Source organism: Gasterosteus aculeatus, chromosome 8 (genome assembly GCF_964276395.1).
Source record: "Gasterosteus aculeatus chromosome 8, fGasAcu3.hap1.1, whole genome shotgun sequence".
Classification (NCBI taxonomy): Eukaryota; Metazoa; Chordata; class Actinopteri; order Perciformes; family Gasterosteidae; genus Gasterosteus; species Gasterosteus aculeatus.
Genome location: NC_135695.1, coordinates 17641718 through 17667097, shown reverse-complemented (window position 1 = coordinate 17667097; position 25380 = coordinate 17641718). Strand labels below are relative to the sequence as shown.

At 46.0% G+C, this 25380-nt stretch overlaps 1 protein-coding gene across 1 annotated transcript; it reads left to right on the top strand.

Annotated features, from left to right (window-relative positions):
* The first annotated feature begins 3569 nt into the window (after positions 1–3569).
* Positions 3570–14160, top strand: LOC120824361 (guanine nucleotide-binding protein subunit alpha-14). The gene is made up of 8 exons (XM_040185141.2): positions 3570–3711; positions 4056–4217; positions 5841–6025; positions 6518–6672; positions 7892–8020; positions 8780–8909; positions 9714–9867; positions 12244–14160. The coding sequence occupies exons 2-8, from the start codon at positions 4067–4069 to the stop codon at positions 12447–12449; spliced, it is 1110 nt and encodes a 369-aa protein (XP_040041075.1). The 5' UTR covers positions 3570–3711; positions 4056–4066; the 3' UTR covers positions 12450–14160.
* Positions 14161–25380: the final 11220 nt, after the last annotated feature.

The following is a 25380-nucleotide window of genomic DNA, read 5'->3' as shown; positions in this document are numbered from 1 at the left end:
AAGGAAGTTAAGCAGGAGTATTTTCATAATTGCACCCATGTACTGGGTAATGATGTCATTAAGTGAATGCAGAAATCACTTGTCTGACAGGTCGTCTGAAACCAACTGGCGGACGGAACTGTTGAGCGAAGCGACATCTTGTGGAAATGTGATGCAGCTGCACGACTGAGCTTCAACAACCCTCAAAGGAATCTGACAAAAATACTGAGGAGATAAGTGCTTGTGTGAGTGTGACCTTTACCGGAGCGGCTTCCTTTCCAGCTGTTCCAAGCACGAAACATCTAACCTAAACACCGGGAACTTACTTTGAGGAGAAGGAACATCCCAATGAATGTATCAGAGTTAAAATCATGTTTTAATCTTCATTTATTGATGCACGTGGAGTACACTGTAGTCTTCGTGGCTCAAAACGATAGCTCTCTATCGAGATAATAACGAAGCTCGACTGCCCGAGATAATAAACGTAGAGAAGGAAGAGCATCAGGTATGAACGAACCCGTTCTCGGTGCGATCGGGAAGATCTCCAGTCATGACTCATGAGATTACAGCCTGACCCTCCCTTATCTCACATGCAGGGCCGCAGCTCAGCCTTTGGTAAATCCTCTGATTCACTTTGAACCACCCGCCGAATCCCTCACAAACACCTTTATAACTCATAAACATGTTATCTTTCTCACTTTACATTTTGTTAATGATTTTTTAAAGAACAATTATTCTGAAAATCAATATATGTCCCGACATTATGACTGAGGTTAAACAAAAACGGACAGTAAGAAATTACTGTTGTTTTACAATGGTTTCCAACCTGGGGGGTGGGAGTTCACAAAGGGGTCACAAGATTAATCTCAGGGGTCGGCAAAACAATAATAGGGATTATGGCACCATATGTAGCAGTTAAAACAGATGCAGAAAGCTGCTGTAGTGAACAAGTAAGTATTTGCTCCAGGAGGGCAAGTAATAGTTACTTTAATTGAATTTGAATTGTGGTTGACATTTACAGGCAATCCCTTCATGCATTCTCCATAAAAAACAGATGCCTTCAAATCTTCTCTCTCCTGCCGAGCAAAAGTTTGAGTGCGGACCATGAAAGGAAGCAGACTGCGGTGCTCCATCATCTGTGTGTCACAGTGTCGGATTAATAATTGATCGCCGTCTGTTTCCCACAGAGGACAAAGTCTCTTTTCCTCACGCGTCATCTTATTCTTCTTCTTTCTGCCCGGCTCTCTGCTGCTGCTGCTGCTGCTGCTGCCTGTAACGATGACGATACGACGCCTGCACGGAGACGACCTCATCGTTTAAAGGGCCCTATCACTCTCACAGACTCGCATTAATCCCCTCTGCCATCACGAAGGGCCCCGCAGACACTTAACTTCCTGTAAGTGGGAGGAGGAGCCCGCTAGTTCAGTCCACACCTGATATGCAGTATTTCTTTAGCACTTCGTTCCATGTTTGCTTCCTGCCTTCCTTCCTTCTTTTCTCTCTCTCTTTTTATAATTATTAATTTCACCTTGGATCCCTGAGAGTGTGGAGAGGAACATTAGTTAACAGATGTTAACACCACCGCTACACAATAACTACTATTAATGTATTATTTATACATAACAGACATTAATACATACCTTATTTAAATTAGAGGAATAACAGCTTTGAAAAACAAAGTTCATAATGTGAAGTGCAACATGCCACAAGTTCACAAACGCCTGCCTCTTGGTCTCTCGCCTCACCTTGTTCCCATGGCAATTCAAGAGCTCAGGTGAACTCAATATCTGAGACAATGAAAGGCTGGACCAACCGGTTCTGCTGCCTGAGACAAAAGATTGACACCCAAATAATAGCCGAGGAGGAGCGATTAACTACCTTTTGAGCTCTTCACCTGTGCTTCAAAAAACACGTTCCGGGTGGTTAATTCCTCTGATGGGATTCCCAAAGGCACGTATGTGTTCATATTGAGTCCACCACAGCGACTTTGTTTTATTTACCTGTGGATGTAATATATGACAAAACATATATTTTACACAAAAAGATTAAATGCTTTGGATGTTAGTATTTTCATGATGTTTTATAGCGTACAAAGCTGATTACTTTAAATGAATATAAACTAGTAAAGCGTTTAAATGCACACTGCACACCAAACAAGTAATACAGGATAATTCAAATGTTGTCTGCTCAGTGCCAAGATGAAACTATGGGGTTATGTAAATAATGACTTAGTGATACTTCTGCCCGTGATTTCGCTCCAGCTCCCTCAGCTGAAACACGAAGCAGGTTGAGCGGCCGCAGAAACTTTATCCAATCAATCGGCCTGCTGTCAAACGCGCGGAATTAAACAACGACAGCTTCCGGTACATGCTGCTCAAAATAAGGGTTGAGCAGGTCGGACACTAATTTACGGCGAAGTAAATTAAAAAACACATTTCGAAAGGCACTTTATCTAATAAATGTATAGTCGACAAAAGACATACAGCTGTGGAATAATAGGTGCAACCCCCCCCCCCCCCCACTACAATAGAAAATAAATAAAGAACCTTTGACCTGTTATACCTCGTTAACTCTTTGTCAGATACTACAATGCTCCAGTGATCCAAATTGATTCTGTCAAAAAAATTGTTTATTGCTTAACATGATTTCAGAAATAAATCCATGTGCTAAAACCCAAAGAAATGTTTGTGGTGGAAAGTATCATGTTATCACGAACTGTACCTTTCACGTCAAACGCCAAAAGATACCAACAAAAATTCAAGATACAAAATGAACCGGGTGCTTCAGCCATTGGAAGCTCAGTTGTTTGACATGAGCTATTACATCAAACTTGCTGCCAACACATGCTGTGGTTTGGGCGGCTTTAACAGCATTGTGTGTTCTGTCACATGCATTCACGTCACGGGGGACTCTTGATGAACTATCGGTATTTGCTCTGGAACAATATTCCAGGGAGCGGTCAGTATCAACAATAAATCACACACTGTGGGGGAATAGCTGTACTCCTTCACAATGTACACCGGGTTCAACTTGACATGTTTGTAACAATTCAGTAACGTCGCATGGCAGGTGTTTTTCCTCCATTAAGGAATTCTGTTATGAGAAAAGGAAGATAATTCACAATGTTTTACGCAAAATGTCGGAGACATGACGGTTATTTTTTACTATATCGTAGTTTATTACAATGAATATATGTTTTGCATTTAAATCTTGATCTGAGTCTGCGTCACAAACCCCTACTTTCGTGTGAGGCTTTTCAAACATATTACACTATTTCTTTCAACTATAACCAGAACCTATTAAATTCCCTCCGTTGCACAGCGGACACGTCGCCTCCAAGCACCGCTCTCCGACGAACGATTTCGAAATGTAATCAGCGGGCTCTTATTTTGTAGGGACACGCGCCTAGCTTCTGGCGCTGACGCGGTGGTTTGCCGCGCTGTTCGGCGCGTCGCGGCCCGCAGCGCATTCCTCCTCCGGCGTGTCTCCAGCGTCCCGCAGAAACCGGCGCGCATTCCTCTGTGGCCAAGAGAGCAAGAGAGAGAAAGAAGGAAAGAAAAAGCCCGAGGTTGTCAGCCGCAGGTGGAGGTGGACCGGGAGGAGGTGCGCGGGTGGAGTGTGTGTGTGTGTGTGTGGGGGGCGGAGGGGGGGTTCTGGTGGGACATGGACAGCGCGAGACGACCAGCGCGTGAAGCCGCTCGACTGCAGGGATCGTGACGGGCTGATTTGGAGGTTAGGAGCGTTTTTTTCTTTATCTGTTTTGCAACTTCTTCTAAACTCTCCTCTTGAAACCACTGCGGGATCCTTGTGTACGACGTTATAAACCGCCTCCTTTTTAAAAGTTAATGCCTCCGACTTGTTTACGTGCGCGCAGTCAAAAGTCAAATTTCCGGGTGCGTGGGTTTAGAATAAGATCGGGTTCAATGAGAAAGTGGATTCAAGAAAGTGATTCGAAAAAAATCAAAAATCAAAAAAATCAAATGGCCACCGCGCAACTTGACGACGGGCTTTTTACGATCGCTCCTTATCGGCTCATTACATACAAGGCGGATTATTCATTGACAGTCTCATTTCAGCGGGTTTCGCCATGGCGGGCTGCTGGCTGTGGTGCCGCCGCAGCTGTGCGTGCTGTCTGTCCGAGGAGGAGAAGACCAACATCGCCGTGGACAAAGAGATCAAGAGGATCCTCAAGCAGCAGAAGAAGAAGGAGAGAAGGGAAATCAAAATCCTCCTGCTGGGTCAGTGATTTGCACACATACACACACACACACACACGCACACACACACGCAGCACCGTTTGTTCCCTTTTGATATCAGTCGAGTTATGTAAATGCAAAAAAACAAATAAAAAATTAACACAGCAGCAAAAATAAGTAATTAGGCAAGTACAATTTGTAATAGTGCCAGAGAAAGGCGGCACCATATAGGGACCGAAAGAAAAAAAAACTGCTTGGCCTGTTTGGCAGAGACAACTATGTGTCACGGGGTGAGTATGCAAAGTGTGGTCCAGATGGGGATCACGGAATCAACAGCTGGTTGGATGACTTTCTGACTGAGGGCAGCGTGAACGGAGACGGGTGAGAGAGACTTGTGTGTCACGGAGAAGACACGGACGGGTCCCGGGACCTAACCTTGCTTGATGTTTCAGTGGAGTCAGAGACGTACACACGGACTGTAGAGGTGCACGTATGTGCATGCCAATATCAGAAATCGGGCCGTGTGTGACTCAAACAGCTGGATCAGAGTACCGCTGACAATGGGGCCCGATCTGTTCAATGAGACTCTTTAGTTTGTATGTAAGTGCACAGCTTGTTTTCCTGCTGTTGTGAGTCATTAAATATTGTGTTTACCACCTCCAGTAAATGTCCTGGGGGAAACCCGGCGATCACACGGAGCGACAACAAACAATAACATGAAATCATTGCCCAAGACTGTCAATAGAAGAACTAATCCTCCAAACCTCCGTTCGGTTGGAGGATTAAACGCTGTTTAGTGACAGGCGAGCGTTTGGTCGATTGAGAAGGGTTTCCGTTTCCTCTTGCAGGTGGCTGACACACAGCGACACAGAAACAGAGATAGAATAAAAGACGCTGTCATTAAAATCAGGCTATCAGAGCAAATTAATGGAGTTCTTCTTTTTATCTCCGAGACCATTTAACTCTGAGGCTGAGCGCTACCAGCAAAGAGAGAATGTGCTGCTGTTAGAGCGACGTCCGGTTCAACAGCGCCGGTCAGTCACCTTGATCTACCGTTGTGGTTCACAAGTTGTTATCTTTCCATCACTTGACTGCAGGAAGTATTTGAGAAATGACGCTGTAATAACACAGAGTGTCTCAGAGAAAATTCGGCGTCTGGCAACTTAACGCTACTGCTCTGTTTACTTACTGTAACTTGAACAAAATCCTGCTTTTGAGTTGCCATAGTAGCGAATACCAAGAGCTTGTTATTGTTATACATGAATCAATCAACTTTTTTTTGCGTTTCCTGTTCAAAAGGACAAAAGAACTCCTTTTCTTTTCTTTCTACCTCCTCAGGAATACGCACCGGTAGCGCTGCTCAGTTGTGGGTGGCACTGTTAGCTCCTTTAGCACCGTTAGCTGAGAACTGAGATCCAATCGGTAGACAATCTGTATAGCACTGGCTACATGAAAGCTACATTATTATTGTTTTATGGCCTCTTAAAGTGAATCTTTTGCACATCTAGAAGACACAGAGGGACATTGATTTGGAGTCCGTTTTTCTGGCGACTGGGTTAGATTCTCATTTCAGCTGTTTTTGGCCTCCTGACTCCTGAGTGCTGACCTCTACCCCGATGACGGAATCCGCAATCATCATCTTTTGGCCCTCTATTTTCTCCTCAGGGACCGGCGAGAGCGGAAAAACCACCTTCATCCGACAGATGAGGATCATCCACGGACGAGGCTTCTCAGAGGAGGAGAGGAGGACATTCGCCAAATGCATCTTCCAGAACATTGTCACCGCCATGAAGGCCATGACAGGAGCCATGACCACACTCAGAATCCCCTACCACAATCCCGAGAACGAGGTACGAGGCGGGCCGCTGTTGTCCGGTTCCACCGACAGGTGGAGACCGCTGGCACCACCTCCAGGGTGAGCGCTGTTAGCGCTGCTAGCTGCTAGCCGCGGGCTCGGGCCTCTCTGTGGTCAGAGTCGTACGCAGGCAGGCGAGACCAACTAGTTGTTTGAGTTGTAACTGCTGCTTCAAAAAAACAATGTGGCACAACAATGATAGATTGCTGGCGTTGTTACACTGGAGGAGTTATTTTGGTTGATACCTTAAAAGATACGAACCTCAACAACCTCAACAGTCAATTACGTCAGCAGAGGGTTGCGCACATCGGGGCGAGTGCACCGACTAGAATAGTGAGACTGTGTCCGCGTTAAACAAGAAATATCAAACGCAGAAGCGCACACTCAGCATGTCGTGGCCTACAGAAAGAATCAGTGTGTCACCGCCATGAGGTCTGTAAGGTCTCAGCAAAATGCACAGAGGCCGTCATGTACCAATGTCTTGCAGATGTACGCCACGTGGCTGCGGGACGTGAACACGGTGCAGGTCTCTCAGCTGGAGCGAGGCTACGTCGACGGGATCCGCCGCCTGTGGGCCGATTCGGGCATCCGGGCGTGTTACAGCCGGCGGTGCGAGTACCAGCTGCTGGACTCCACAGAGTAGTAAGTGGCTGCGTCTCAGTGGGAGCCTCACAGGATGGAACGCTGTATGTATTTATGTATATTGACTACTCATCGTCGAAATTGATCAATCCTGTGATTTATTTCTTCATTTCGTGATTCGATCCATGAAAAACGACATTTTTCAAACTGGTCGACCGAGCGAAGGTTCAAAACGAAGGTATTTGATTTAGGACGGTGACCTTCGATCACAGACATCAACGTGTGCACGCGCCATCACCCTGAAGACAAAGAGGCGTAGATCAGAACACGCTAAGGACTTACGCATCATATCTGCAGTGAAGAAACAACATAGTGTGTCACAAGAGAGCGAGTGGCGACATTTTGTTTTAATCTTTGTTTATGCCCCACATCTGACCTTTGACCCAAAACTCACAAATGGACACACGGGCTAAGACAAGCTGTCTGGACGAGTTGTTTTTACGCGGATGCTTTGAGGAGGGCAGGAGATGCTGCATCTTTTCAGTCTTGCTTCTAATATATTCTCAGTTGTAGTGTTTTCTTTAACGTTTTGCCGTGTCAAGCGAACGATAGAGGCTTCTTTTGGGTTCCAGCCCCACGTCCTTGTTCGTCGCCGCAGCACCCAGAAGGAGTTCAGAGTTATTTTGTCCCGAGACCACTGGGGGGGGCCAGTCCTTCGCACACCGTGTCGCTTCCAGCAATTTCTCTTCTGCCAAGTTCAAACCACCAGTTGATTACAGAGTATTCCAGGAAAAAAAAACAATTAGGGGGGGAAAAAAACGCGATAAGTCGAGTCCTTCTTAATCAAAAAGGGGGAAAAGAAAGCGCGGTATCCGAGTGTGTGATTGTCACCGAACAAAGGTTTTTCTCTTTTCTATTGCCGCCCCGCTCTGTGTTTACCCAGCAGCTCCATCACCGCGGTGTGAGCGTGATAAGAGACAGGCAGCGGCTGATGACAGCTTGTATCAACACCGGCCATAAAGCCAGCCATCTGTACACAGGCCCCCATGTGCTCACTCCCCTCCCTTCTTTGTGTTTCTAATCACCTTTAATTTCTTTTCTTTTAAAAAAAAAAAAATGTTTCTACCATCGTACGTCTCGTGTCCCTTCGGTTAGTTTAACGCGGTCGATGGCGGCTTTGGTGTAAACGCAGTCAATAGGTTTTACTGCAGGTCTCCTGTTGTGTCAAACAAGACTCTTTAGCGCACTGTTTCTCCTTCTCCTTCTCCTCCACCTTCAGCTACATGAGCAACCTGGACCGCATCTCCGCACCGGACTACATCCCCACAGAGCAGGACGTGCTGCGCGTTCGATTCCCCACCACGGGCATCCACGACTACTCGTTCACCATCAACAAAATCACGCTAAGGTGGGCCGGGCTTCAGATTACCAACCTGTCGGGGCGTGAAAGAAAGAAAGGAAGAAGAAGAAGAAGAAGAAGAAGAGAGGCTTTGTCTGCTCTGACCTGTTCGGATGCAACGGGATCACATTTCTGATCAAAGACCTTGGCGGCGAGCGAGCCGCTCTCTCGGGGTTTATTTATAACGCGCTTCTTTCTGGAAGGCGGAGGGGGATGTGACCACAGCCCGAGCAGACAAAGATCAAAGTTAACTCCGGAGGAACGCCGTGTTCCCAAACGAATTGGCAGCCGCTCTCAAATCGTTAAATCAAAATAACCCACGCTAAAATAAAACCTTTTGTTGCCGCGTGGTGCACATGGCCGTGTCCGGTCTGCACACTTGCAAGATATTAAAAAGTCATAAAAGCCGGATCCAGCGTTTATAAAAAAAAAATGTGAAGAAACCACTTTGAAATCTGGCCACAATCAAATTCCCAGACCCCAAAACAATGGGAATTAATCACTAGGAGAACATATACTATACAATACTGGAGAAATGAATGCATCAATCAATCAATCCATCTTGACCTATATCAGGAACGCATCATTCCACAGCCATTTGATTAGGCGATCAACATCTTCTTCATCGTGATAAAACCCAAACAAACGTGTCTTTTGTCGCTTGAACACACGTTCATCTGAACACAATCAGCACTGACGATTGCCGGGTGCGGTTCCTTGATCGGAGGAGGACTCAAACTGAACTTCTCCCCCCCCCCCCACCGACAGGATCGTGGACGTGGGCGGCCAGAAGTCGGAGCGTCGGAAGTGGATCCACTGCTTCGAGAACGTCACCTCGCTCATCTTCCTGGCCTCGCTGAGCGAGTACGACCAGGTGCTGGAGGAGAGGGACACCATCGTAAGAACCCGCGCACTCACCACTCACTCATACAATACAATAATAACATCGTGGTTTGTTTGTATACAGTATATCGTAGCTGCAACATGGATTTGACAATCAAATATCTCTCTTTTAAATAAAATTGTCATTTGCAGCTGTATATTAGCTCACGTGTGCCGGATTTCACAAATGTAATTAGTCGAGGTGGAGCTGCTTCTTCTATATAAAAGGTTTAGTCGTTTCAATATTTAAGAATCTACGATGCTGGTATTATAAAGTGAACTAGTAACAAGAACATTTATATAACTGTGGTAAATATAAGCTAATAATAATGTAGTGGAGTGCATCCATCCCTCCTTCATCCGTCCACTCTCCTCCAAACATTTTGTCACTGCCGTCGTTTCATCCGTCCACCAGCAGGTCTCACTCTTGCACAAGAAAACGTGCCCCCGCCCCCCCCCCCCCCCCCCCCATCTCTCCTCCGCCCTCCCCCCATCACTCCTCCGCCCTCGGTACCTTCCCTTCCCTCCCTTCCTCCCTCCCTGTAACTAAGCCGTTTATCTGTCACTGGCACTTTTCAGTCCGCCAAAAACATTCATTAACCTCCACAGAGGCCCTTGTGCTTCAGAACCCCCCCCCCCCCCCAGCCCCCATCCTTCACCCCTCCTTCACCCCTCCTCCCCCCTTGCTCCCCCTTCTCTCCTTAAAGGACTGCTTCCTCTCTGCCTCAGACATCCAGATCTGTCTTGCTATTACTTATACACCACCCCCCCCCTCCACCCCCCTCCCTTAATATATTGAGAGTGCTGTCTCTGTTTCCAGAACCGTATGCACGAGAGTCTGGCTTTGTTCTACACCACCATCCATTCCCCTTGGTTCTTATACACCTCCATCATCCTCTTCCTCAACAAGACGGACATCCTGGCAGACAAAGTGCAGACCTCTGACCTGCAGCGATACTTCCCGGGCTTCACAGGTAAGCTGAGGATGCCTGCGATGGTTTGGGGGGGGGTTTCGTCGTGAGTTTACAAGTCGCTAATGGCCGCCGCTTCCCACGCGGATACGGATTACATATTGACGTTTGGGAAAGTCCGTTAATGAAGCTTAATAATGCCACCGCGAGATTGACTTTTTTTCTTCTTCTGTGGCAAAGGTCTTTTATGGATTGCCTCGACATTTGGTCCAGACATTCCCCCCGCCACCCCCCCCCTCCCACTGTGATGATCTGCTGTAACTTTGGTGATGCTTTAACGTTTCTTCAAGCTCAAAATTGTAAAAGGTCCAATATTTTGGTTTATGACCAACTCCCCGTGAAACCAATGACAGTCCCCTCGGCCTCAGCTCTACTTATACTTAGTGCTAAGTAGCGAATGCTAGCATGCTAATAGTAAGCTTGTTCGGGTCATGATCAGAGCGTGTTTTAGACTTTCTTTTATAGTTTTCAGTGACATCGAAGCACTTTGAGAGCTGCTAGTTAAATCTAAGCTAAAAATCCTGAAGAATTTTGTTAGTTGGTAGAATAGTATAAGTAGTATAATAGTCACTATGGAGATGGTGATTCTGACCGGGATTAAATTCTCCCACTGAGCAATGAAACAAATAAAACCCCAAAAATAAATCTAGGACAATCTTGATTGTTTGGAATTGCCAATGCTGTTTTCCTCCTGGGGCCGATTCGCTTTGACACGCAGCTACACATCGTCACATCTGGCTCTACCACTACAAATTATGTGCCATTAAAAACAGTAATAGAGTAATTTGCCGAGAGATTTCAGCCACAGCGTGTCCCTGCCTCCGAATCCTCCATCACTGTCCTGGCTTCACCATCTTTTAAGCTATAGCGTTATTCCTTTCTCTCTCTCACACACACAAACACACACACACACGCACACACACACGCACACGCATGCACACAAACAAGGTTAGAAATGAGTCACTTCCAGGTACTTGGTGTGCTTAATGATGTGGCTGCAGCCTGCTGGTGTGCCCTAATAGTCCTCGCCCCCCCATGCGAGCCCCCCCCCCCACCCTTCACCTTCTGTTGCCCATGGCAACACAGACCAATACTGTGCTTCACACGAGCCCTGCATCCCCTAACCCCCCCCCCCCCCCCCCTCCGCAAAGTGTAAATGTGTGTGTGTGCAAGGTGGGAATTAGGAACTTAAAGTGATTGTCTGTGTGTGTGTGTGTGTGTGTGTGTGTGTGTGCAGTACGACCACTGTGTTTTACCCTCAGTGTTGAAATAGTGACTCATACAGGGTCAAGCTACTTGATGTCCATTTAACGTTAACAACAGCCGGGGGCCGTTGCTCCCCGGCTGGCTGCTGTGTGGGGGACGCCGTGGCCCTTCTGACCGCCGCGTGGAGGCCGCTGCGGTTGAGCGACACCGCGGTCGCGCGATCAAACGCTAACGCAGCGAGATGCTTGGTGGTTTGAGCTGAATTGATTAGTCAGTTAAAATAATTAGTGTGGGGACGCAGAGGTAATTTATCAATCAAAAAATCCCAATCCCTGCATCCAGTTTAATACACGGGGGTGACCAAGGATTATTTGAACTTGATACAGCTGTATCCTCGATTAATTCATCTGTCATTTTGATTATAGAATGTGAACAAAACGTCCAGTTTACTATCAAATATCACTAAGATGTGATTGCTGTCGTTTTTAAACATTTGACATCACAGAGGTTCATTGAAATAATAGCTTCTGCTTCCACGTCATCACAGCATCCCGGTTACAATAACGGAGGTAGTCCTCTCTGTAATAACCATTTAATTAAATAACAAAGAGGAAAACTCGCCAAAATGACCGTCGGTACCAACAATCCATCCCCGTGGTGATGAAAGCTGCCGATAATAGGTGTCATTCCATTTGTAATTGTGAGCTCCGACTGCTCTTTATCACTACGAATACCTGCGGCTGGGATTTTATAAAGCAAAGCATTTTTGAATGAGCTTTTCTTCCATCGCAAAATATTGTGAAGAATGTGTTTCCGTGTTATCGCCTAGCGTGTAATTTGGTTCGATAATAGTGTACAACTGGAATCTGTTGTGCTTTCATTCTATGGTTACAAGTCTATACCTCATTCTACCCAGAATTTCCTCATTACTTCCCTTTCCGTCTGCGCTTTTAAACCAGGTTAATCAATTTATTCAGGCTACAATGAACGGCTAATTTCACTGTCGATCAATCGAAATCCCCTCCCCCCCGGCAATATTTGATTTATTATCAATTAGGACAAATAGTTGATTTGAACCGTTTCGATTTTCCTTTTAAAAACAACCAATAGTAGTAGAATAATAGTTCATTTTCTGTCTCTCCGCTGATCCCGACCCGAATTCGTTGTCGACAGGTAATCAGCGCAACCCAGAGGACGCCAAGAACTACATCCGCAAGCTGTACGAGCAGCAGGCCGCCAACCGCGACAAAAGGGAGGAGTGGAAGACTCTGTACCCGCACTTCACCTGCGCCACGGACACCAGCAACATCCGCAAGGTCTTCAGCGACGTCAAGGACACGGTTCTGATCAAGTCCCTCAGAGACTACGGGGTCATCTGACCTGCTTCGACCCTCTGCCTGCACGTCTTACTTCTCACCCCCGACCCCCCCACGATGGCCAAAACGTCACTTCTTTTTCTCTGATCTGTATTTCCGAGGCAACGGTCGGACCTTCGTTTCGTCGTCTGTGCTGCTCCTCCTCCTCGTCCTCCTCCTCCTCCTGCTGCTCCACCGCTTCCCCCTCGTGCGGAGAAGGGAAGGTGGAAAAATAAAGGGCCGAGTTTGTTCTCATCGCCCGCCTCCCCCGCCAGCCTTCTCTCTCCCTTAAGCACGGGGGCGTTTAGGGAGATTGGGAGAGACAAACCAGACTTGAGTGACTCCTGATCGGGGAGCGAGGAACCAGTAATCACCGTCAGGTCTCTGAGGCAGCGGCCCCCCCTCCGCCCGCTTTGAGTGTTGGGTTGACGCAGTGGACGGATTGAACCGTAATTGAAGCAGAAGCCGAGACCCTGTGAAGTACTGTGGCGCCATTAACGGGGTAATGACTTTCACAAGTGGAGGCGGCAGCGGCAGCGGCGGCGGCGCGCTCGCGGACACCGGACCTGCCGCTCAGCTTTTCGGGGCTTCACCCGGCGGTGCGTTTAGGTTCCAAACAAGGGGGGAAAAAAAACGTTTTCTATTACGCCACCCAAATGGCATCACGCGCGTTGCAATCCATTGCAACATTTGTTATCGGGCATCTGGACTCGTGGGGGCCTTTTTCTCTCGGCGATTAACGTCACACGGAGTCTTCGTCCGAGAGCCCAAATCCTTATTGACTGCAGCTATCTCACGCTGGCAGCGGGGCTCCGTTCTCCACCCGCGATTACGTGCAGAAGGACCGCGTGACTCCTGCCTCCGCACCTGATGTGATAGCGTTCACCTCCAGCAGGTTGCCTTTGTTTAATGGTGTTGAGAGGTGGGGGGGGGGGGGGGGGGGTCACAACGAATGGATGGTTTATGTTCAAAACACTGGATAGAAAAGTACTTTAAAGCATTTAAAACATTTTAACACTTATGTGACCGTTAGCATCTTGCAGCCTGCACCTTTTAGTTTTCTACTGACACACTAAGCGATGGAGGGGCTTCTAGGAGGAGCTGGCGGAGAACAGAAACTGAGCAGATTTCACCCCTTAAATTGTCATGTTTTAACCATAACTGCTGCTTCCGTGTCCCGTTCTTTGACGAGAAGTCAAGGTTGTGCCCAAAATGGAATTATATATTTATTTAAGTGTCAAATATGCAACGTTTTAACATTCAGTTCCCAAAAGCCAATAAAGCCAAAAGCAGATTATGCACCGACTGTCAAATCGATACCGTGAGCTCGGATCACGGAAGGAGGACTGACAGGTTTTAAAAAGGTCACGGGTGATGGAAGCGAGACCCGTTTTACTAAAACAGGTGGATTCACGCGGCCGGTCCGAATGTACGATGATGGGAGAAGGCTGATATTAAACTGACTGTCTGTTTCGTGGTTTTGACTGCTCTTGATTGTATATGGAGTGATTTCGATCTGCATACTGCTACACACTTTTACTGTACGTCTACCGTTTTTGTTTTAATGCTGTTTAGCAAACAGCACAAAGTGAGATTGTTTAGAGACGTACCTTTTGGCTGGGAAACCTCCTCTCATTGGGTGACAGTGAATTATCATATAGACTCAGGTGGAGGAAGTGGGCAATTCTTTGGTTTTGTAATTAATATTAAAGAAAATTAAAAAAGAAAAACTCAACTTCCCTTTGTTTGTGTCATCAGACATGGACAGAGTGTCTCCTTTATCTGTCTGTCACGTGTTTGCCACCCGTCAGCGAGAATAACACGGCTGAAATCACACGCTGGCTGTGACTCGCCGTTGGCAAACAAAACACTCAGGATTTGCATTCCATTTTTTTTTCCTCTTCACACACAGGTGTCGCGTCCATTAAGGGAAACAACTTTCATCCCCGTTCGGAGTCTGAGAAACGCAGATTTGGCGGTTGAGGGTGTTTTAGGCTTCACGCAGACCGGTGATGGTTGTGACGTTTACGTAAAAAGTGTGAGAAAAGGGCAGGTTGCGTGACACGCGCCTACGTAACATGTATTACACAGATAGACGGAGAGCGAAGCATGTCACCGAGTGATTTCACAATAATGCAACACAAGAAAATGTGCACTCATTCACACAAACACACACACATGGTGGCTGGGAATGGCTGCCTGTGCACTGCACCTTGAGTGTGATCCTGTCGCCCCGGTGACTGTCAGTCTCATCCTTGCGACTTGACATTCTCACGAGTGTGTGAGTGAAAAAGAAGTACAGGGATACGTGGGTGTGTGTGTGTGTGTGTGTGTGTGTGTGTTTAATCCTCCCAGACAGCAGTCCTAATGCCGCAGTGTAACAGCTTTGTCTGCAATGACTGTGCGTTGGTACTTAATTCTATATATTAGCAACTTTTGCCGGGACAAACTCAAAATGCATCTCGGAATATGAAATCCATGCGTAGCTGTGCCACTATGATGAGTAATTATCTGACATTGACTGACTTCTGACTCTTCTACACCACTCTTGACCTGCTGGTCGGTGTGACCCATAAGTGATAACAAAGCTAACACACCCTGCACCCGAGGGTGGAACTCACAGCCCGTTCAAACAGGAAATCGGCCCAGTCCGTAGTGAGTAATCCCGACACAGTTATGGGACACTTGTAAGAGGATGTACCACAAGTGCGAAAACCTTTTCACAGGATATATTAAGAACTCGTGGATACGAGGATACGCTGGTTCCAACACCTCAATCAAATCCAGGGCAGGAACAAATAAAGTTTGTTTTTTTCCTGGTTCCTGGTGACTCAGATCCTCTGCATGAGCTCCAGTTTGCGGCCGACCCAATTTTTGCACGTCGGACATTGAAGATGATTGATTCGTCCGGGGGGGCCGTCTCCTAAATGTTGGATGTGCTCTTAAGGATGAGGGGATTCAACGACAGGTGGGAAGCCAGCCTGACGCAACGGCCAATTTGTTTATGTAAATCTCATGAAAGACGTACGCGCGAACCCATCACGCCCGTCTCCCCATGAAACATGCCTTGCATCAGCTCAGCTCCCCTGGGTGCCCTCTGGGTGCTGAGCCACCCGGCCAGAGGTCCAGCAGCTCGTGTGATCTGATGTGCGGGTCCTATTTTTCAATTTAAAAACCCACGTTGTGGCCCAGTTTGTGTCCGTGGGCTGGTCTACTGCCGATAAGCATTTCCTGCAAATGTTCCTCAACAGACGCCGGCACACGTGCTGATGCACACACACACACACACCGATTCTAGCTCGGCTGCAATCACAACAATTACCCGTCAAGATGGGTGGGTGAAAATAGCTGCGACAATCTAAAACAGCCAACGAGAGGCGATGGAGAGCCGGTCCAGAGAGAGATGCAGATGTGACTCCACGGGTACTGTTGGGAGCTGCAGTTTGCGATGTTGAAATCGCGGCGTAGTCACCGTGCACGGCTTTGCACGTGAGGGCCGGGGGAGATGGGTTGCTTTGACTTTGTCTTTTTCAAAAGCCATTTCGGCGTATGTTGGCACAAAGGGAGAGCGGGACGGGGGGGGGTGATTATCAGCAGAAGAAATAAAATCAATTTGCCGGAATGAATCACCACTCAGTTTCCAAAAAGCCCCAGCTGCAGAAGCTGCCCCCTTTGTAGGTCTGCTGTGTGCTGTTTCCAAGACATTGCTCCGGAGGGGGGGGCTGGTTTAACAAGACGTCAGCCGGTTCTGAAAATCATTAAACTAAACACCCTTAAGGAGTTTTTTATTCAGTAATACAAATCTGAAGTAGTGTTGTTCATGTTCTATAAGCTGCAGGTTTATGTAGCTGCTGTTGTTGTTGTTGTTGTTGTTGAGTAATCATCACAAACCATAATTCAGCTGCAGAAAATGACGTCGATGATGCTGAAGAAGACGCGTGAGAGGAAAGATGCGAGGAGAAAGAGGCAAAACATCTCCGGATGTGTTCTCTGCTCAGCGACACCTGGCTCGGCCTTCACCTCCATCCTGCTTTGATGAGTTTTTTGGGGGGAAACCGCTTCGGGGCTTTTGGCTTAATGTGGAGGAGGCGGTCGCACGAAAACGCTCCCAATTAAAAGGAAGATGAATCGCAGAAAGCGGGCCCCTTGTTGTGGCTCCACTCGGCCGTGCGTCTCTAAATCTCCGCCGCGCAGGCAGCTCATTAAGCACTAACGGCTGCTGCAGGGCCCCCGAGGCGGCGGCGGCGGCGCTGCACGAACCCATCACACCGCCGTCTGAGGGCACCGGGAGCTCGATGCCGGAGCCACGCAGCCCTGGGAGGAGGAGGAGGAGGAGGAGGAAGAGGGCCAGGAGGCTCACACAGGTTTATGGGCTGGAGTCACTGAAAAAGAATAAATCTGCTGGTATGGATCTACAACATTTGCACGCACACAAAACACACATTGATTTAGTGTAGAATTGGAAAAGGAGGAGAGACAAAAAGGAAAAACATGAACATTGGATTTGTGAGGTTGAAAACAGTGGCTCACTTCTTTTCTCATTACTTTGTGCTATTTGCAACAAGGAGTCTTTTATTGGTCGGGTCATCTGATCATGCAAGCATGCAAAATGTGTCCATGAGACTCAAAGGAACTCTAAAAATGTAAAAAAGGAGGTCGTCGCGCCGGTAGCGTGAGTTTAGAGACCAGACGGCCAAGGCTTCTCTACTTTTACTGTTTCACCAACATACTCAAATATGTCCAATGCCTTTTTTTTTTAAATTAAGGACACAGAGTTTGTGCTCAGCTGCTGTCATTGTGTTTGTGCATCACAAGGCGCTTTGTGTTTCGTCTCTTTTGGTGCTCCGCGTGGTGCCACTCTGATCATTTCATCTGAAAAGCAGCACAAAGCTCAAAGAAGAGAGAGAGACGGACGATCATCTGCCCTCATCTCCCTCGGGGCGCAATGTTGCAGCATGACACACACACACACACACACACACACACACGCGCAGAGAGTTATTGATAAATACATAACAGAAAAAGTTTCCAAAAAGTTATTCTTTTCCTCCAGTCGGCCAGACACTGCGGGAGCTAAAAGATGTTTACTCCATTATCGTCCCTGACCGCTGACCCCAAATCAAATGGAAAAGTACAAACACATATATTTGTAGCTCGGGGAGACGCTGCCGAGATATGAGATCCACATCGGGTCAGCGGTTTAGCTCCATTCGAGGGGAGAGGTGCTTGTTTTTGTTGCCGTGCTCGTCTTTCCCCCGAAGGGAATACACGGTCTGCTCTGGTTTGGAGCTGCAACATTTGAAAAAGCTCCTGGTCGTATTCTTCTGTCAGGAGAAACCTGACGGTGGGGGAGGGGATGAGAAAATAACAGATGATTTGTGTTTTTAAATGAAGATCAGAGAAACTCCTGGCGTTTGATGTGGAAAAAAACCAAACAGCTCAAATGTCTGCAAGAATCCTCATGTTTGTCTTTTATGTACTCGGCCTTTCATAACTGTCACTGTCAAGTATTTGACATTTCCAATGAGCGGCGGCACATTAACCATCAAAGTGGAAAGTTAATGCTGAAAAAAAGGGTTCGTTAATTGAAACAACGGTAGACTTAAGCAGCCTCTTTCATTTCTAAGTGCTGACTGTAGATCAGTACAACGACCACTGTCTCTGAATTCTGGACCTGCAGCCAATGACAGTACAAAGGGTCAAAGGGAGAGAAATCCTGAGGAGATTTGCCAAGTGATGCATCTTCAACACGGGGCCGAGGCCGCTGTTGCACCAAGAGGATAATGAACAAATTGTAAAGACGTAAAATGGTTATTGCAGCGTTTTCCTAGTCTTCTTCAAATCGCTTGGGTTTGATGGGTGAAGGCAAAGCTCTCCGATCAATCTTGGCTCATGAAAGACGGGTCGTGACCGAAAGAACTAGATCGTGGGTACAACCGACCAAAAATGATTTCCTCAGGAAGAGGGTGGCTGGCGTCCGGGGGGAGGAGCCTGGAGTGGTGGAGGTGGCCAGCCACCTGGGACGAGGCCTCGGGGGCGACCCAGGACTACGTGGAGAGGTTATATCTCCACACCGACCCGGGGACGACCTCGGGATCACCTAGTCCGGTCAGAGAGGGTAGATGTGGTGACGGTGAAGATGAGTCGAGATGTTTCTCTTTAAACATTGCAAAAGGAAACGCTTTTAAGTTGAGGTCTCACTGTCGTGTTTGAACGTAACCGCCTCGAGTGACAATACACAATACTTTAATAAGAAAGTAAGTAAGGGTTCTTTAGGCCCCTGTCACAGGCGACGTGGGGAAACAGAAAATCGCTAGTCAATAAATCCATGATGATAATTCAATAAACGCGTCTACATGTTCCTCGCGTAATTCGCCCGCCGTGACGCGCTCTGAGCAGAAGTGAAACCTCTCGACCGGTGAGTGCTGAGCGAGCTCCTGAAATGTGTGAAGTAATTATGGCACTCAGCGGTGCACGGAGAGAACGCAGATCAGCGGCTCTCTGGGAGAAGTGACGGCGGCTTAGAGCACAACTACAGGCCGAGGAGGAAGCTCGACACTCCTTCAGTGAACCACTTTAATGGATATTTAAATGTACGACTACGCACGGCTCTTCAGACGCAAGTGTTTTACCTTCATTTACATAAGAAAATTAAATGATGTGTTTTAAGGGATGAGAAGTGTGATTTTTAAATCTTCGAATGGATTATTTCTTTTTTTCAACTCGTTTTAAAAGTATTTTGACTTTTTGTAAATTCAATTATTGGTCACTGGAGGGAATGTTTATGCATGAATTTTCTTGGGAAGGTTTTGGTGAAAATGCAGTTTTGAAAAGCAGGGACTCGACCAATGAGTCGTGGATAAGTTCTCATAGAGATGTTTAAATGTTTAATAAGAAACAGCTTCCCAGATTTGGTTTCTTGCTTTCAATTTAATCCTTTCAGACTTGAGAACTGATGAACTATAATGAGTCTTTATTGTTAATTTCAGTAAGGAATGGGAATAATATTTCAGAGATAAAATAACACCTGCATCTGTACTGAAATAACAACCATTCCAAAAAAATATCAGGTCGTAAAACGTTTTGAAAAAAATATGTAAATATGTCGAAAAATGTCAAGGAAAAAATGAACGAAAAATGAACATACATATTCAGAAGATCACGATTTAAAAGTAAATGACTGTATCAAACCAGAAAGCATAAGTCACATAAATGAATAAAGTCATTGCTGTGTGACGTGGTCTTGATCTTAGCTGCACGTCAGCCTTCAGGATAATAAGTTGCGCCCACACGCGTCCTTTGTTCCTGTCCTTTGTTCTTGTCCTTTGTCTGCGTCCACGGCGGCAGGAGGAAGTGGGAAAGGCGCTATGGAGTAATGGAGCTCTGGGCCAGTCAGAGCAGGACCACGGCGCGCTAAATGATGCATCATTATAGCGATTAAATAGCATAATGGCGGTGAAATTGCGCTCAGGAGGCAGAGCATTTCACTTCAATCATTTCTTTTTCTGGCACTGTGCGTTTTTTTATTTCCAGGCTGTCCTTCCTGGCCTCCCTTTGTTTGTTTTCCCCTTCCGTCAATCCGCATCTGCTTTTTCCCCCGCTGAGTTTTGCCTTCTCCGGCCTACTCCACCTTCTCAGTCTTCCTTCGTTCACTGGGTTTGTGATGAAAGAATGTGGGTTACTGGCTGGATCAGGAGGGTAATGACCATCCCAGAGGTTCACTCGTGCCGACCTCCAACACAGTGACCTGTACACAGGTACCGGTTTCTCTCGACAAGAGAATAGATTAAACCATCCCAAAAATGGAAGAAATGTTCTTTTCACCCCTTAGGGGCTCATCGGCCTCCGTCCTTAAGTACATATATCTGAGAGAAATCAACTCAACGCAGATGTTCCCTGTAATTTGGGCAGACGTGGTGGCTTTTCTCCAACACGTGCCGGCCTCCCGCGGCCCTCCGAGCAATTAACTGGATCTTCTGCCGGTGCAGTTTTAAGTATTCGCCGTTTCTCACTTTGTCTGCTCAGTCATGTTGGTTAATTACCCACTTCTTCTTCATCTTCGGTTGAGTTTAAACTATAGCGCAGAGTTCGAATATAATTCATTTTCTCTCAGTATACAATATTACTTCGGAGAAACTACTCGACAAAAGAAGTGTGCGCAGCCCATTCGTCGACTTCTCATGAGGATTGTGTGACATCACGGATTGTAAAGCAGAAAATGTCACTCAATTATAAGAAGCAAAACAAAAAGGATTAAGTAATGTAGGGATGTCATGTTGGCTTCAGGGTGTCCCAGACGCATGTGGTATCGTCAAATACCGCCACCAACATACCACCCCGGGAATTCTTTGTTTACGTGGATGAAACCGTACAATAAGCTGAACGCACACCTTTCAAATTCACTACAGAGCTTCCGAAGCCATAAAACAATGTATGAACCAACAATATAAAAGTTTGAATGTAATTCAAGGAGAACCACTGTGGTTGTATCCTTTTACGCTAAATAAAAATAAATAATGCTGCTCCGTGGGGGGAACTGAAAACATTCGCTGCTCGCGTTGCATTGTGCCTGCCGGAGGTATAATTACAGAGAGAGATGAACATTAAACATAGGGGTGTAATTACCTTATGGAGATGGTTCCCTGCAATCGAGTGTGTGGCTGAATTAAGGGGGTTGAGACCCGCGTGCATCAGTGTAGGTGCAGAGCAGCGCAGCCTATTTACGCATTCTGCACTAATGGCTGTTTGATTAGACGATTTGGATGAGCGTGACCTTTGAGAGGTGTGATGAGGCGTCTGCCGTACGGGGGAGCGCGGGGCGGGCTGCGACGCATAAATACCTGCAGAGACACATGTTTACATAAAAATACGTTTTAAAACACACACACACACACACACATTTGCCCCAAAAACATCTTTCCAACATCTTCAAGCAAAGCCACATTTTGACAAAGAGTAGGAGGAGAAGAAAGGCGGCCATGGTTGAATCTGCAGAGACAACACAGAGCACTTATCTGCTTGATGAACGGCTGGAGAGAAGCATCGAGATGATATAGATAGACGCGGGGGGGGGCATTGTGAGATTTCATTTGAGTGGAGTGTATAGTGGGTATTTACATGCACTCTCGACCTTTTAGAGCCAGACATTATGGAGCACTTACTCTCGCCCGACATCGCCTTTTTGTGCATCTCTGTGCGTGTGAACCTGAGAATAACCAGCAATAATGCATCCAATGTCACGTCAACAACTGTTAGAAAACGGCGAATAAAAAATTAAATAAATGTACAACGTGCAATAGATATGTGCCTGGAATTTACCCCTCGCATAAAAAAAGGCTCACATATTCCTTTGCTCATTATTATTCACGTGAAACATCTCATAACTGTCTCTACGTTCTCGCCATCACCTCACACCTCCTCCGGGCTCCGGGCCCAAACTAACAATGGCACATTTTAATTAAGGACGGAGCGTGAGCCAAGACCTCGGATGACGAGTCGTGACACAATAAATCCTCTTTATTTTGCAAATGTTGGATAATGAGCCTCGGGTCGGGCTTCTTCTGCCACTGAATAGGCAGTTTTTAGTGTTCAGAGTTTAGTGTTTAGAGTTTAGTGTTCAGTCGAGTTCGGCTGACATCCGAACCATCGGCTGAAAGAAAGATTGAAGCTCTGTTTGAGTGGACCCAGGTATATATATATATATATATATATATATATATATATATATATATATATATATATATATAGATAAGTGAGACTGGAAAATATGTTTTCTTCTGATTACAGAAGTATTTATTCTAGAGATGAAGAACTTTTTTCATTCGATAAGCGATGATCTGCCTCTGACCAATAACGGATCATTCCATAAAAAATAAGTTCATAACCTGTACTTTACTGTGCACGCTTGGCATGATTTAATATTGCGTATATGTATACACTGCCTCATATATATATATATATATATATATATAGATAGAGGCAGGAGGCCGACCTTTTAGGGTGAAATGTAACCCTTAAAATCTACAATAGACCACAGCGGTCCGTCTCCGTCTCAGATGTCTTTCTCTGTCTAACTGAGCCGGAGGACTCTCTCTGTTTGCTCGGCAGCCGGGGTCGTCTGTTTCCTGTCTTGATCCATATCAGTGCAATAGGAAACCCCTGTGGCGTAATTAAAGCAGCTATTGCGGATGTGATTGGATCACGGAGCCTGGATGTGACAAGAAAAAGCACATTCTAATGACAATATTTTATTACTGTCATACTGCACCATATTTACACGATTAGTGATGCATCATTGACTCCTATCATTTGTTGATTCTTCTCCTTTATCGGGCGGGGCAAACTAAATTTGCTATCATGCCTGCAGCCATTGATTGTTTCTGTAATAAAGTAATAAAATATTCTGATGAATACCCCATCGATTAATCGTGTAAGCAGAAATGAATCATTTCGCTTCATTAAGGAGCAACATTAAATATACAAAAGGAAAACAAACTATGGAACAGCTCATCGGTTGGCACATTTGGCACACGTGTTGTTACTGAACAGAGGTTGATGGGTTCAATGTGTAAATAAGTGCACCGCTGATCCGTAGTCAAGCAAGGCGGCCCACTAATACGATGCAGCACGCGGATTGCGTTCTGCGTCGCTGACACTTGATCTGAGCTATTTGAAGATGCTGATGCGGTTTACATCTGCTTCAGTGTGCTTATTTTAAATAATCTCGCTGAAAAACTGACGGTCTCGTTTTCCAACCCCGCCGTTCCAAACCAAAGGGAACAAGGCTTTTAGAGATAATGAGGTTTCCCTTCCTCCCGCCTTCATCATCAGAGGTGTAATTAGACAGGTAATGGAGAGGAGAGCAGCCGCGCGCCCATCATTCTTAATCAACGGACCCACAACAATGCAAATACTGACCCTTTGTTGACTCATGTCTAAAAGACTGATATGTTTTCAACTCTGAAGCAGGAGAGAGACACCGGAGCCAAATGATGATGCACACCTCTTCACGTCAAAGGAGGAGCAAGACTGTTACGAGTCGCCCCAGATGAATAAAACTGGTAATAAAATGGGAAATTGAGGAGTGAGGAAGCGATTGCTTCCCCCCCCCTCTTCCTCCACCTCCACCTGCCGCCCACCTCCTCCAAAGCCCGTCCACCCACTCCTCTTCTCTCCCACGAAATGGCACCGACTGTCTGACCATACGCTCATTTTCCTTCAACTCGTCTTTCCTTCTCACCGTACCTCTTTCAACCCCCCCCCCTCCCAACCTGTCTGTCTGCATCTTATCAGTTTGGCAGTGAAGCACGGGGAAGCTGTCTGCAGCCAAAGACAACAGCGGGCTGGTGCACGGACATCAATTGCCAAGGAAACTGGGATTTAGGAGATGACACAGTGACGGCATTGAGGGGTTTAGACTGTAATAAGAGAGAATATGCAGACTGAAGGTTTGAAGTTGTGAGCAACAAGATGAACACGATCTGAGTGCTGCAAGAGAGAGAGAGAGAGAGACAGAGAGAGAGAGCTCTGTGTTTCCATGCTGAGCGGAAAAAACGCAATTTCAAAGCTGAAGAAACTTGATTCATTTATAAAAATCATGCTCAATCGCGAGAAATCGTGTCATCTTAATAGTGATGGACAATAATGTATAAAAACGGGATCTAATTTGCCCAATTAAGGAATTTTATGGTCCAGATTTGGAGCACTTTGCATAATTAAATAACTGCGTGTCCATGTGCAGGAAAGCATTTAGAAGACATTAATTAAATCTGTTTACAAACCGCGCGAATCAGCACGGCTCATAAAGTGCTGCAATTTGGAGGACATGCTGAACACAATCAGCTGATAGACAACAGTACAGTAAAGACATCTCATAATAAGTCTCAATAAAGGAACCGGCAAAGTGTTTTTGTTTTAATTCAGCAGCAGTTTTCTTGTTGCTGTTGATGATGTGACCGCAACGATCATCAGTTGAGGTTCAAAAGTAGTTTAAGTAACTTTCATCACATTTTGTGAATCAATTTACAACTCACATACGTTTTCTTACAAAAGTATTTATTCTAGATACATTTCAGTCAATATGATTAGCGATGATCTCATAACCTATACTTTATTTTGTCTAACCAACATCTGTACTGTTAACACAACATCGCCGTTCGACCCCAAATCACAAAAAGGTTTTTAACAGAACGCGTGATGCTGTCGCTGCAGATTGAGCTTAAAATTTGGATATTTAAACCGCAGGAGCCCGATTGCAATGCAAGTAGAGAGGATGAACGAGAGGTGCACTGATCTACAGAAGGTCGTGACGCAGGAATCCGGCTCTCAAATACTCAGCAGCTTAGATCAGGTCCCTTCAGTAGTCTTATGGGTCTTTTTTATCCAGGATTCATTCAGCTGCTGTGATGCAATATTTAGTTCCCCGTTGCAACAACGGAGTTCTCTGAATTTGATCCAGCTGTGGTTTGTGTTTCACTGGTTTCTTTTCCAAAGTAAGAGGAGCTGATGATGCTCATGGGCTGCAGAGATCTTTGCCAGTTTACAACACAGTTCAATTGAATTTGTACAAAAACACTTGTGAGTGCTTGTGAGTCGAGAAATGTTAATTAACCGACTGGTTTTAGATACTATACACCGTTTAAAATGAATGTTTATTGTCTCATTGTGTACAATTTTGCTGATCTTTTGAAGAATACTCATCAATGGAATTGAGAGAATCCTTTTCTTGCACGACTGTTTACACAAACAGTACTGATGTAGAAAGACGATGGTCGATGTCGTCCTCAAAGCATTTTACAAATTAAGACTGTAAATATTAGATTAAACTTATATTGAGCATGAGCAGCAGCAGGTAGCAGCACACAGGTTTCTTTATTACCATCCACTAATTATTTTTTGGATTGATGCTCATATTTTATTTATCAGTTTTGTCTCTGGTTAATTCTTCTGGCGTAAT

Coding starts and splice junctions, on each gene's coding strand:
- LOC120824361 (XM_040185141.2), top strand. CDS start 4,067: ATGGCGGGCTGCTGGCTGTGGTGCCGCCGCAGCTGTGCGTGCTGTCTG. Junction 6,026..6,517: donor ACCACAATCCCGAGAACGAG/GTACGAGGCGGG, acceptor AATGTCTTGCAG/ATGTACGCCACGTGGCTGCG. Junction 8,910..9,713: donor TGGAGGAGAGGGACACCATC/GTAAGAACCCGC, acceptor CTCTGTTTCCAG/AACCGTATGCACGAGAGTCT.